Source organism: Episyrphus balteatus, chromosome 4 (genome assembly GCF_945859705.1).
Source record: "Episyrphus balteatus chromosome 4, idEpiBalt1.1, whole genome shotgun sequence".
Classification (NCBI taxonomy): Eukaryota; Metazoa; Arthropoda; class Insecta; order Diptera; family Syrphidae; genus Episyrphus; species Episyrphus balteatus.
The window spans coordinates 3,784,246-3,798,705 of NC_079137.1; the positions used below are offsets into that span (position 1 = coordinate 3,784,246).

General features: G+C 29.1%; 1 protein-coding gene across 1 annotated transcript in view; it reads left to right on the forward strand.

Annotated features, from left to right (window-relative positions):
* LOC129917760 (organic cation transporter protein) overlaps nucleotides 1-14,460 on the forward strand; it is a 64,243-nt gene that overhangs the window by 41,761 nt on the left and 8,022 nt on the right. Inside the window, exon 2 of the mRNA XM_055997851.1 lies at nucleotides 11,662-12,104. Coding sequence (XP_055853826.1) covers nucleotides 11,662-12,104 — 443 coding nt within the window. The remainder of the gene's footprint in view (nucleotides 1-11,661; nucleotides 12,105-14,460) is intronic.

Sequence of the window (14,460 nt, forward strand, 5' to 3'; positions counted from 1 at the left end):
TCAGAAGAGCACAAGGCATAAACCATGAGTTGCACGCAGTGATCTGAAAGAAAAGTCCAAAAACGCTCCACTCTAATGCGTATCATTTATTTCTACATCAAAGTCTACATAAGAACAGTTTATATGTTTTTCTTGTAAGTTTTGTATCAATTCAATTAAATTATGCATTCATATTTTAGTTATAGTAACACTGTTGTACTTTGATCCATAAGAGGATCACATTTGCTTCAAATATAACTAAAAAAAAAAACATGTAATTTTGTTTAAAGTTAAAAATGCTGTCAGATTATAATCAGGATAAAAGTGAAAAATCCAAAATCATTCAAAATAATTTAATGATCTCTATAGAAAGGAGCCTATTTAATTACTTTGGATGAAAGGGTGTTTTTTCGATCAAAGGTCACATAGAGATTTTGAATAGAAATTTTATTCGTAGGTATTTTTCGTTACTTCACTTAAAAAACACCCTTTCATTAAAAGTTTCATTGATATTTGTTTAAAATTATTTTATGATGTCTCTTTGTTCTACATTTCTATCCCAAGTTTAATGTTCCTGCCAAATTTCACTAGGCTAACTTATCAATTTTCTGGTAAAAAAAAACACCCTTTTAATAATGTTATTCTTATAGACACTTTAAATTCTTACTTCCAAAATAAAAAGAAAACATATTTAAATTAACCATTTTAACCTTTGATTTTCCTTATTTACAAAAAAAAAACACCCTTTCATTTTTAACAATTTGCAATTAAAAAAAAAACTTGATTATGAGCTGGAGCTTTCTTTTAAATTTAGCTTTGAATTCAACTGAATCCAGCCCTGATTGTAAATTCACTATATTTTCTTCTTTTGTTTTTTCAAAAGATAAATGTTGTAATTAATTTTATTTGCTTTTCTCCTATGAATCTGATTTATTTATATCTACAATTTTTTAAAGATTTATTATAAGTATATCTGAGCCAAATGTTCAATAAGTTAAAATAATAAATTTGTTCAATTCAAAATGACAGCTGTAGATTATATGGTGTGGATGTTTTTTTGAATTCTTTCTTAATTTTTATTACATAAAAAAAAAGATACATTTCTTTTGTGGTTTTTTTAATTTTATTGTTGTTTTTTTATAAGAATTGTTGTTATTCATAAATTTGAATAAATTATTTGGCGTCTTTGAAGAGAATAAAAATTTAGAATGACAAATTGAATTGTTGCATTTTCTATCTGAACGAATTAATTTAGTTTGATTTGTTTTGTTTGTCTGGGTTTTATATTTGTTTGAAAAAGATTTTTTTTTTATTGTGGAAGATTTCCCACTTTTTAATCAAAATCAGTAAACACTTCGACAAATACCGTCATATTTCTTTTTTGTTTGTCTTTTTTTCTGAGAACGTTTAGATTCTGTCTATCTCTTTTTAATTTAATTGTTTTAAACCCAGTTTATTACTCATTTATTCTTATCTTTACCAAAATCAGTCTTTAGAGTTTTTTTGTATCCAAAAATCCACTTGTCACTTGCAATTCTCAAAAATCTGCTTAACTTGTCCATTTCATTTAGTAATTCATCAAAAGAAAAACTTCTCTCAAAAAAATATCAAAAACTGCCCATTGTAATAGGACTTTTCTTATCTTGAAGCTTAAAAGTTTTTCATTCATCGAAAATACAAAAAAGTATTTAACTTTCACAAATCCCCCAAAAATACAAAAAAAAAAGAAAACCTCAGATGAGAAAATTAGGAAAGGATTAATAAATATCCTTTTTCGGTTGTATGAACATTGAGTGAAAAAAATCATCACTGGCCAATGAACATGAACAAAATAAATAACAGAGACTTTTTTTTTCTTCTCATCCTTCGAATCCTTGAAAAGCTAAAACGATATCCAGTCAATCACATTAACGAATTAAACAATTCGCCAAGCAAATAAAAGAGAGAGAAAAAGAAAGAAACAAAAAAAAAAGGGAAATGCCAATCAAATGACAGGATATCGAAAAACAATAAAAACCACAGAAAACAAAAGTCGATGATGGACGAAGGAAGACAAAAGAAGGTAGGAAGGAACACACAAATGGGCTTCGTTATATTTTTTCCATTGAAGTGCACTCTGTACTACTTCGATACTAACTTGTCGTTCTTGGAAACTGAAGTTGGTCCGTACGTATATTGTTTCTGGATCTTATTGATCTCCATCCATTTGTATATTCTCCTCAAAGTAATGACCATACTTAGAGGGAACAGACTTTTTCACTAACTCACGACCAATATGCCACAAATCCCCCCGACTATAACGAAGGAAGAATAGGAAAGGATATACCCTAGCCACCCTCCTATTACGAGTTTTTACCTGATACCTATTCGTTACAATTGCAATCAATTTAGGAAAAAAAAAAAACGAAAAAGAAATCCACTTTAATTCTTCTTTTTCGAAGAAAAGAAAGTTTCCAATTGAGTGAACGATCACAATGGTTTTCTTGCAGTCGTCCTCGTCGTAGTTGGTGGTTTGGGTTTGGCTTACAAAAAAAAAAGGATATGAATGATATCCTGTGATTATGATACAAATAAACTAGAATCTAAATTCCTTTTCTTTTCTTCTTCGTTTCATTTGTTTTTTTTTTTTTTTTGTTCTTTTGTTTTTTTATTCGAAGAATAAGGATTATATGATCGGAAAGTTGTCTACGTTGCGTGTTGCATGAATTTCAAAAGAGGTTTTACAAGAGTAAAAAGGATGTTATTCGTTGAGTCCATCAGAATGAACAAAATAATAAAAGTAGATTTAACCTTCAGCAGGGAATAAAGTTTCAGACAAAGTTATTGTGAATAGTTTCAGTTTAAGCAGATGAATGACAGTTGAATAATCCTACAAATGACAAAGACAGCATTTCAAATGGATTTTAATCAAAGAATGCATGTTACGTTACTTTATTAAGCTTGTTAAACATTGCAGGGGTGTGACACACATACACAAGAGTGAAGAGCGTATAAAGTTGAAATTTTATATTCAGTTCAAAGAGAATAAATGATGTGAATCTTTACAGAATGGGTACTTTAAAGAACCACGTAAAATCAATGAAACATTTCAACCCGATATTATTAAAAGTTCAAAACAAAAAGATATTGTGTGAGACTGCATTCTCTCCACCCTTTTCAGATATTACTGAGTTTTATTATTTGTTTTTTAGTACATGCATTGTCCATTTTACTACTTTTCTCAAAATTGACTAAGATAATTCCACTTCTTTTTCGCTTTAAGCTCAAAAATAATGACGCAAAATTAGTGTTAAATTAAATTTTTTGTATTGTACAAAATTCAAAATTCTTTGGATTTATAAAAAATTCTGCATTTTTTCTGTTTTAGGAAATCAAGTTTTCAAAATTCTTCTATACATAGATAATTTTTTTTTCTATTTGCAGAACTTTGTAAAACCGATTAAAAAATAAATAAAATTTTGAGAAATTGAATTTTGGCAGGAGAGTTAGTAAAAAGAATTTTGACCTAAGCAGAAAACAAATCGCATTTGGAGAAAATCATTGAACTATTAAATTCATTAATGGGTTATCCTTAAATTCCTGTAACCTTTAAGGCAAAATCAATGAATTTGAAATAAAATTTAGGCCAGGGTGTTTCGTAGTTTCAAATGACTGATTTTCAAGCTAATTTCGGTGAGTCCGTGTAGTATTTTTCATCGACTTTTTTGAACATTTTCAAATGCATATCTCCTGATTAATTCCACCAACAAATTTAAGCATATTATTACTAAAAAAATAAATATATTTTTTTTCATTTAATTAAAATAAATCAAATAATTTTAGTGGAGTAACTAAAGATCAAAAATTGGCAATATTAGGGAACCCGGCCGAACAGCTTAGATTTTGATGATCTTTTTTTTCAAAAGTTGGTAATTAAAAATACTTTAAAGTCTATAGATGAAAAATTGTCGGTGTTGCCGTTTTGATTTTTTAAATTTAATTGAAGATTTTTGTGAACAAAAACAAATTTTTTTTCAAAAATTTTTCTTAAATTTCATAAATTAATTGATGCCAAAAGATTGTCTAGGAAATTCAAGAAAAAAAAATATATGGGAGTGAGGGACTTCAAACACAAACAAAAATATTTGAACACAACGGCAACACCTACAATATTGAAATATACATTTTTTAAAAGCTAGAAGCTTAGTCATATATGTAAAATAAAAATTAAGTTAATTGAATGAACGGCTTTTGTAAGATGGGTAATAGAACTTAGATTTTTGAAGAAAAAAAAATTATTGAAAAAATTTTAACATGTCGTTTTTTAAACTTGGTCGTAATATAAAATGCATTTATTTTCAAATTTTTTTGGCCGCATTTATTATGATTTCAAATTATAAAAGGAAATGTCAATATGTATGACGGTTTATGAAAAAAATTAAAAAGTATTTCATTTTCGAAGAACTTTTTTTAATAAAAGTTTTGAAAAAAAATGTAACTTATTTTTTTTTAAAGTTCAACATCTAAACATAAAATTATTTTTTATTCATTTAATAACCCTTACTGTTGAAAGTTAAATAGCAAAAATTTAAAGTTCCTATTTACCACAGTCTTTGAGAAAATTAATTATTTCAATGCAAAAATTCAGTTTTAATAAAAAAAAAAACATTGAAGTAATTTTTCATTTTTTTTTTCAAAAGTGTGATATATTTTACCTTTTTTGCTTCGATATTCAACTGATAATATTTATGGCCAAATTTTTTTTTAAATAAATTCATATTTTATTAGAAAAAGTTTGGAAAAAAGTCATTTTAAATTTTTCTAATAGCATTTTTTTTTAATTCTGAGTTTGAGGACCATTTTTTCAAAAAGTCTTGATTAAATTTAGTGGATTTAAATTTAAGAGATAAGAATGAGCTTCCGGCTTTTTAAAAATGTATTTTAAAATATTGTAGGTGTTGCCGTTGTTTTCAAAATATTTTTTTTTGTGTTTGAGGTCAGAATGTTAGAAAATTGCATTTATCGCTTAAACGATGGAAGATTCTCCCATACTGCCTTTTATATATTTTCCTTAAATTACCTAGAGAATCTTTTGATATCATTTGTTTTAAGAAAAAAAATCGTCAAAATCAGAGCTGTTCGGCCGGGTTCCCTAATAATTTGCTTTAGTTACTCTACTATTTAATTACATAAAATATTAAACTATTGTTTTTTTTTAAGAAATTTACTTTAAATCCTTAAATCGTTACAAATTAAAAGATGAAAATGGTTCTATCGAAAGAATTATAAATGACGCTTCCAAAAATATAATTGAATTCAAAATGACCATCTCATTTGCTGTACCAATTCACTCCAAAGTTTTTAAATCAAGTTTTTAGATAATTGTCACTCATACACCACAGTGACCTATTAAGTTTGAATTAAAAATATATTTTTTTTTCTCTATTTGATCAATACATGAGATGGTATCTATTACTTTTGAATATTATATTTACCGAAGTCATTACTGATTCAAATATCGAAGACAAAAACTCCTTTATTTTTATTCAATACGTATTTTCTTAAATCCATTAAATATTTTCTCACACACAATTCAATTACTCTTTAAATTTATTTCCTGATATACGTAACTACTTACCCAAACAACATCCACATGACACTACACACATAAATAAATTCTCTAAAGTGGATACCTTGAGTGTCTTTAAGTGCCAATTATCCATTAGCTCGCGACTTATACTCGAACACATATAAAATACATTGTGTGCAGTTAATATACATTGGGTGCACCCATCATTGATCCTAGCGCAAGAGTGCTTTTACGTGCTTGAAAATTCAACAATATATACTCGTTTGAATAAGTCCATTGCCGTATTTTATTGATAAGAAAAATATGCATCTTTATATTGTATGATGTGAGATTTTAATAAGGGCGTTTTTATTAAAAAAAAACAAAGCTCAGAAATGCAACGCTAAATTAGAAATAAATCGAAACTTAGGCAAACAAAAAATCAGGTGGAAAATCTCACAAAAAATCCAATCCAAAGTGGACGAAAAAAGGCGTTAGAAATCATGGAAGCAGTTCTGAAAAAATTCGTGTTGAATAACTTTTTAGTTTCATAAATAAGACCTTGTAACATATTCCTTCCACCAAACCAATGTTTTCATTTTTGTTATTACTCAATAAACCACAGCATCCTTGAGGCGACAATATTTCTTAAATCCCCTACTGCCTTACCCACATCTTCTTCCCAACATAAACCACAAAATTAATTGGCAATAAAATTTAACGATTCACCATCACCACCATTAGAGAAGGTGAAGGCGATGCCAAAGGATAACACTTTGACTTTTTGATGCATCAAACGACGACGACGACACTAACTGTAAGTTGATGTGGTGAAGAACCACAAAGCCCACCTTTAAACGGCCAGGTCAAGGGCTAATTAAATAAAAAACCACAATGTTACCTGTCGGTCTGAGAGTAAAAGGACCTTTATACAATATAAATTGAACAAATACTACACAAAACACCACACATACTCTCTCAATCCTCATGCAGCAAGTGTGTGTGTGGAACATCATATAAATATTGCCTGTGTGTGGTTATATGTGTGTGATGACATTAGAAAGATAGAGTGTCGAAGTTCAAGGATTCAACCAGTTGCATGATGATGATGGTTATGGTAAATGATGTTTCCTAGGATGTTGCAACCCATAAGGATTGTGTCCCTATATTCTTTTCTGATGCATCCACTTTAACACACATGTCGTTTCTATATGCAAAAGATGCAAAGTCACTATTTGTGGTTAAGATTATGTAATTGAAGATGCGGAAGACACATCTTGAAAGACTCCTCGTCCTCAGTCAAGGGTTTGCCCCAGAGAAAAAGCAATGATGGGGTCGATCAATGTGATGTGACACTCACAGAAGCTAAACCAAAGGACATGTAACAGCTTTCCAATGAGGTGACTTAAGTCCTTTTGCCTTGGTATTGACTCGATTCAGGGATTTTTTATTTTCTTATATTTATTTTCATTTGACTACATCATTGAGGATGGACTCTTTTGGTCCTTTATAGAGGGACATTGAAACACCATCATATTGTTGGTTTGGTTCAATGTCACTGAGAGAATGTGGAGATTTGATTTTATTGAACGGTTGTCGGCCATAATAAGCACGTGCTATGATTCAAAGGGATTACATGGAATTATCCTTATCGATTGTTTGTTTCTTTTTCTCCTTTTTTTTTTGTGATCTAATGCGAACGTGTCCTAGTGGGCATTGGATTATTATGTTCGATGGAGAGTATCAATGTGATGGCTTGATAATACCTTTGGGTATCGTAAAGTTTTTTTTTTTTTTTGTATACACCTGAGCAAAAAAGGATATAATATGTAAGAAAAAATATTCACATAGTTTATGGACTTTTATACGAGTTATCCTTAACAAAATGACATAATACTCAAAGAATGATATTCATTTTCAATGAATAAATAATTAAAAATCCCATTATTTATTCAAACACTCTCTTGACTTTCTTTTGAATACAGCAAAAAAGCACATAAAAATCCTATTAAAACATCAATATAATCTTCAATTAAGAACTATTAAGATCGATACACAAAACATGTCATTATTAATTATTTAAACCATTTATACACTATAATATTAACACAGACGATATCCATTTATCTCAGAGTCATTCATATATAAAAGCTTATACCCTTGTTTATAGATGGGATTTAATGTAGGTGTAACATAGTTCAATTATTTATCCGTATAGAATTGACGACGAAATTCTTGAAACTCATAGAGAGTGTGGGTTGCAATGTTGCAATTAATCAATCAATAAACACACTGTGTTATGAGTCGCAATCAATAAATATTATACGAGTGCGCCATAATCAATAAGTTACAATAACAAAATAACACCAGTGCACATTAATAAAGCCAACAATATATTAAATGGATGCATTTGAAGCTTATATGAGATTGGGAACAGGGCTGGGTTTGGGTTGGAGGCGAATGCAGTGTATAGTATAGGAGATATAAGCTGATTTTTAAACTTTTATTCATATCAATTGAAATGTGTTAGAAATTTTAGAGACCTTATAAGTTTTTTGGATCTGAGATTGTAATTAAAGTTGAATAATTGTAATTTAAACATTTTATAAAAAGCAGCATCTACCACCCGAACATTTCAATAAAGAACAAAAATGTTGCGCATACGCCACAGTGACCGTTTAAGTTTCAACTATATTTTATTGCAAAAAAGGGATTTTTTCATTCAAGACAATTGTTAAATTAGTTCGGTATGACAGGTTGCTTTATCTCGTAACACATTTATTCTTACTTCTGGGGTAACACCACTCAAGAACCATACAAAAGGTCTTAGTTTGATAAAGGGGGTAAGTGTTAAGGCAATTTTCTTGTAGAGTAAAGGACAATTAGGCACATACTGGAATAATTAAATACATTTTTTAATGCAGATTGTTTTTTTAATACATATTTCGCTTGAAACGTGACATCACATACAAAAATCTCCGTGTATTACAATTTTTCTGAGAGCGGCTCTAACAATTTTGAATAAACCTCGCACTTATAATAATCGCAGCAATTTCAATATGATTGCATGTTTAAATCCAAAAAAAAAAAAACTCAAACTAGAGAAAATTTCTGTTTAATGGGACATATACAATGTTCTAAATTTTATGACTTTTTGTCAAGAAATGGCCTTGCAAATGATTTTTGACGCCATAAAACACCAAATGCACCACTGTGCAGCTAGGAGAATGATAAATAGTCAAAGACCTCTTGATTTTTTAACATTTTTTTCAAGAAATTATTGAAATAAAGATTTCATTAACCTTCTTTAAATTGTAATTTTGCTTTAAAAAATTGTAAGTGTAGGCATGGTTAAGAATTCAATAGTAGGTATTAAGACAAAAGGTTTTTAATAAATGCACTTTTATTTATTTCATATATAATTGTTTTAAAAACCTTTTGTTAAATAAATAAAATCATTAAAAATATATAAATTTATCTTGAGCAGGATTAAAATTTAACGGTCACCATCATTTTTTTTTACTTGCTCTATAGGGCAAGTATTGGTTTCGTGTATAAAAAAAAATTCGAGTTTATAATCAAAACCAACATTACGATGATGGAGAAGATCAAAAAAGTAGTATTCGTCATGCCGTCCGTCGGTCGGTCTGTGCGTGTGTGCGTCTGTGCTTCCATCTGTACATCAAGCTAGGGCCTAAACGGATGGATTGATTTGCTTGAAACTTGGTACAGATGATTTTTACGTAAATCCCTAGACCCGTTTTGTTTTTATTTTTTTAATATCTCTTCTTTAACGCATATCTCCCATATAACGTTTTCGAGGTATTGCAACTTTCTCAAAAACGGCTCTAATGATTTCGATTAAATTTGGTGTACATAATACTCTTATTGATTCTAACAAAACTGCGTTTTTAGTTTTTCTTAAAAAATTCGGAGAACGGAAATATGGTGTTGCCGTTTTTCAAAAATTGACATATTTTTTAAGTTCATATATTTCATCAAATCATAAGTCAATTTTATTAAAAATTTACAGAAATCATTTTGAAGTGTCAAATGTAAAAAAAAAAAAAATTAAAAAGTTTTTGAAAAAAAAAATTTCTAAAAAGTTTTTGAAAAAAATTTTTTTTTTATTTTTTTCTCGACACTAAATAAAATCTTAAATTTCCAATAGATATTTAAGATAAAGATACTTTGAATTACAAGAGCAAGTACGTGCGACCCAGTTGTGCATTTTATTTTAATACAAGATAATTTAGTTTGAAACTGTATTAAAAACGTAAAAAATTGCATTTGGCAAACCTTTTTTGTGATAAAAAATTGAAAACAAGAAAAATGAATTTGTGTATTAAAGTAGAATGTAAATATTACTGACAATTAATCGGATTTTCCATGATGATAAATAATGTTCTTTTTTCATTGATAATAATTTGGAAATTATTATAAGGTTGTGTCGTTCAACTTAAAAGTTCAAAATTTTCGAAAACTACCCAAAAAAGAAAAAATAATAAAAAAAAAAAAACATGAATTAGATTATGAATTTTTCCTAGAATATAAATACTAGACTGATTCAAAAAAAATTTTGTTTTTTTTTTGTTCAAAGCATTGTTGAAAATATTGTTGGAAATGATGAAAGAAAAATACTGTAAAAGTTACAGCCCTTAATGTTAACATTTAGTACCGCCGAAAAGGAAAGATTGTGTATTTGTGTTTAGAATTTTGTATCTTTTTAATGGTTCATCCAAAAGGCTTGAAAAAATTATTTTCTTTTATAAAATTGTCCGCTCTACAAAAAAGCTCTTATTAATTTTTTTGATTAACCCCCGCGTTTCGAAGTTATTCAACTTTAAAATATAAAAAGTAATTTTTTCTCATTTTTTTTCCGATTTTTTGACGAAATTATTATGTTTTTCAAAAAATTTGGCAAAATTTTCGAATATTTGTATTCTATGTTGTGTTTTGGTTTCACAGATCCTTTTATATAACTCACAAACCCCTAAAACTATCATATTAGATTTCTTCAATAAATTCGAATTATTCATTTTTTCAACTAAAAATTATTTTAATTAATTTTTCGCGTCCGTTTTTTTTTAATTTCATAAATGCAAAATGCTTTAACTTTTACAGTATTTTTTGTCGTCATTTCCAACAATATTTTCAACAATGCTTTGAACAAAAGAAAAAAAATTTTGTTTGAATCAGTCTAATAAATACTCTTAAGATTTTAGCGTTAAATGAAAAGTTATTAATGATTCAAATGTCTAAAAAAATCTTGTTTCTTGGAATAACTTTAGGTTAAAAAAAAAGTCTTTTTTCCTGAGGAAACGGCTAAAATACAAGAATTTTTTTTTTTGTGAAAAATGCCTTCAAAGTTTATTTAGCAAATGAACTTTGTATTAAGAGGAACATTCACTAAGTTTTCCTCAGTTACCCTCCAAAATTAACTCCACCCCTGCGTCCACAACCAGACTGTAAATTGCACTTATTCCAAAGAAATTGCATGTATATATTCGCGTATCGCTATTGAAATCTTTACATGGCTTATAATAGTTTGACATAATAATAATTGACATCTAAATAATGTAATCAATCACTTAAAAGACTGAAGTTGCATTCTGTCATTATTTGTCATTACAATCAACTACAAAGCTTAGCTACGGTTATAGAGGGTTGGGTGGGGGTAATTAATGTAGTGAAATCTGTTGAGTTAAATTAATTATTATTTTATAAGCGCGCGAATACAATATTACATCAATTTAGACAGATAATTTATATTCATTTGACAATATGTACATTTGTCTATAATTTGATTTATTTGTTTCAATTGAATGTAAACAATAATATTTTGTTTTGAGTGACTTGTTATCATGTTAAGGTGAATTTGACTATTTTACTGAATAGTCGTCATATGTAAAATAATGTTTTGACGTCATGAAAATGACCACGTTAAGAGATTACAAGCTTTTTTTCTAAAACTATTACGTATTAGGATTTTAAGAAGAAAGATCTGCTGGTTTGTTTTTATTAACAAGATAATTTTTTGAACTTCAATTTTCACTTTATCAAAATCGTTTGTTTTGTTTTTTTGACGAAACTGTTTTTAATTAAAAATTAAAAAAATCTGCATTTATTTTCAGTCAAATTCATCAAAATGCCAACAAATAAACCGTCCCCAGAAAATGACAGTAACCGCTTGCCCACCACAGTTCAAATGACAGCGAAAATAAAATCTACATCACCATCATTGACAATTAATTCGACAAGTGGCGGTGGCGGTGGTGATAACACCGATGAAACATCATCACCTACACCACACAATATCGCCGTAACAAATAATATCAATTTGACATCTTCCAATATTGGTCTAAATAAAGCTGGTGTAGCTGCGGGAGGAGGTGAAAATAATCATAAAGGTGGTGCTGGAGCAGCATATGACGAATTAGACGATGAAGCTGGCGAAGAGACTGATGTCATCGGGGATTTAGTTGGTCATTTTGGCAAATGGCAGTTCCTAATGACAATATTATTGTCACTATTTCAAGTACCGAATACGTTTCATATATCGTCGCCAGTTTATCAGGTGAGTTGTAACTTGACAAAAACTAAGCCTTATCTGTAAACCAAAACTTGTTTCGTGACTTTGATCCGAAAATATCTCCTTCAAAAAAAAAAAAATTACCTATTTCAATTGCAAATATTTCAGCAACCAGACTTCAAAGGAACTTTTGGTTTTCAACTATCAATAGAGCTAAAAGAGACCTTTCTTTTGATGTCTCATTCGATGGGTTTGGAAGAATTTTTTCAAAATCCAATTTTTTTGGGATTTTCCTAAATTTTCCTTGATTTTTTCTTGAAAATCCGAAAAAAATATATATGAATTTTTTTAGATAAATAGATAGGAATATTCATTGTGAACTCGTATCTGTAAACCAAAACTTTTTTTGAGGGTGTGAAAAAAATATATGAAAAAGTTTGAAAAAAAAAAATATTTCGATTGCAAATTTTTCAGCAACCAGACCTCGAAGAAACTTTTGGGTTTCAGCTATCAATAGAGCTAAAAGAGACCTTTCCTTTGATGTCTCACTCAATGGATTTGGAAGAATTTTTTCAAAATCCAATTTTTTTTAGGAAAGGGGTTAACCTTGATTTTTTCTCGAAAATCCGAAAAAAATAAATATGAAATTTTTTTAGATAAATAGATAGGCATATTCATTGTGAACTCATATCTGTAAACCAAAACTTGTTTCGAGACTTTGATCCGAAAATATCTGCCTCCAAAGTATGAAAAAAAAAAAAAAATTAAAAAATTTGAAAAAAAAAAATATTTTGATTTCAAGTATTTTAGCAACCAGACATTGAAGAAACTTTTGGTTTTCAGTTATCAATAGAGCTAAAAGAGACCTTTCTTTTGATGTCTCATTCGATGAATTTGGAAGAATTTTTTTAAAATCCAATTTTTTTAGGCAAAAACCTTGATTTTTTCTCGAAAATCCGAAAAAAAAATAAATTTGTAATTTTTTTTACATTAATAGATAGCCCAGTTCATTGTGAATACATATCTGTAAACCAAAATTTGTTTATATCTGCGTCAGAATGTAAGAAAAAAATATATATTTCGATTGCAAATATTTCAGCAACCATACCTCCAAAAATTTTAGATTTCTAACAATTATATGTCATCATCTTCTATACCTTCTCTGACAACTGGTTCCAATTCCTCCACACATCCTCCCAAAAACTAATATCAGTCAAAGTGAAACAGTTTGTATTGAACTTTGCCCTATCATCGTATTAATTGTTTCAAAATCCCTAGTTCTAATCGATAATCGTTTTGTTCCTCTTCAACCACTTTCTTGTTTATATAAATGTAATCTCGTTGAACTTTTCAATATAAAAACGACCTCCATTTCAAGTCCCCTTTGACAGACCGGCATCATCATCTCATAGGCACAATTTTCCTTTAAAAGTCAATATCTCTCATGTCATGGTTTTTGGTTATTGCAAACCAATCCAATTTCAAATGGCATTATCACAAAAGTCTCTTTTTCTTTGACATGCCTTTCTGGCTTCCAAAATTTAACAACTTCTCCCTTCCTTCCTTCTTTCCCCACAAACATAAATCCTTTCAATCACTTCTCAAGCAATAAACATACGATTCCAATAAAGAAAAAACACACAAAAACAATACGCAACATGGTGCCAAAGTCGGAACGGAAACCTCATCATCATCATCTTCAACTTTAACTTTGTCTTCATGTTCTTCAGCTATATCCTTCAGGGCTGATTTGGGGTGCGGTAGGTAATCGGGCTCAATTATTAAAAAAAAAAAAATCAAGCCCATTCAAGCTTCAAGTGGGATTGAGAATGTGTTCGTTCATCGAAAGTATCAAAAATTCGATATCCTTTTTTCGGTTGAGGTTTTTTTTTTTTTGTTTGTCTTTTTATCGCCTGCTGAGATGCCTGTCATTGGCAACTGTTCACGCATATGAGACCTATCATACATGAATGGCAATGGAAATGCTATTATATGCATATCTTCACCGAATTGTAAAGCCTTTGAGGCTTTTTCGCACAACTTTATGTAGATTTTTATCTCCTTTTCTGTCTCTGCTCTGCCTCTAACCCTAAAGCCTAAAAGATCAAGATGAAGGCATGCTGGAAGGTATATTTTGTGAGGTTTTTTTTTTTTTTTGAAAAAACAATTTTGTCTGCCTTAAATATATTGATGTGATTTTTATCGTGAGGTTTCGTTTTTTGTTGTGGCAAACAAACAATCCTCCTACTCAAACAAAGTTCAAATTGTTTAAGAGATGAGAGAGAACTTCAGTCTCCGGTGAAAAAGTCACAAAAACCCCCCCAAAATTCAGAGTCGACCGCTGTTCTCTGAAATGAGGTTGGGTGATAAAAATCAATTCAAGCACGCTGCTGGATGGAAA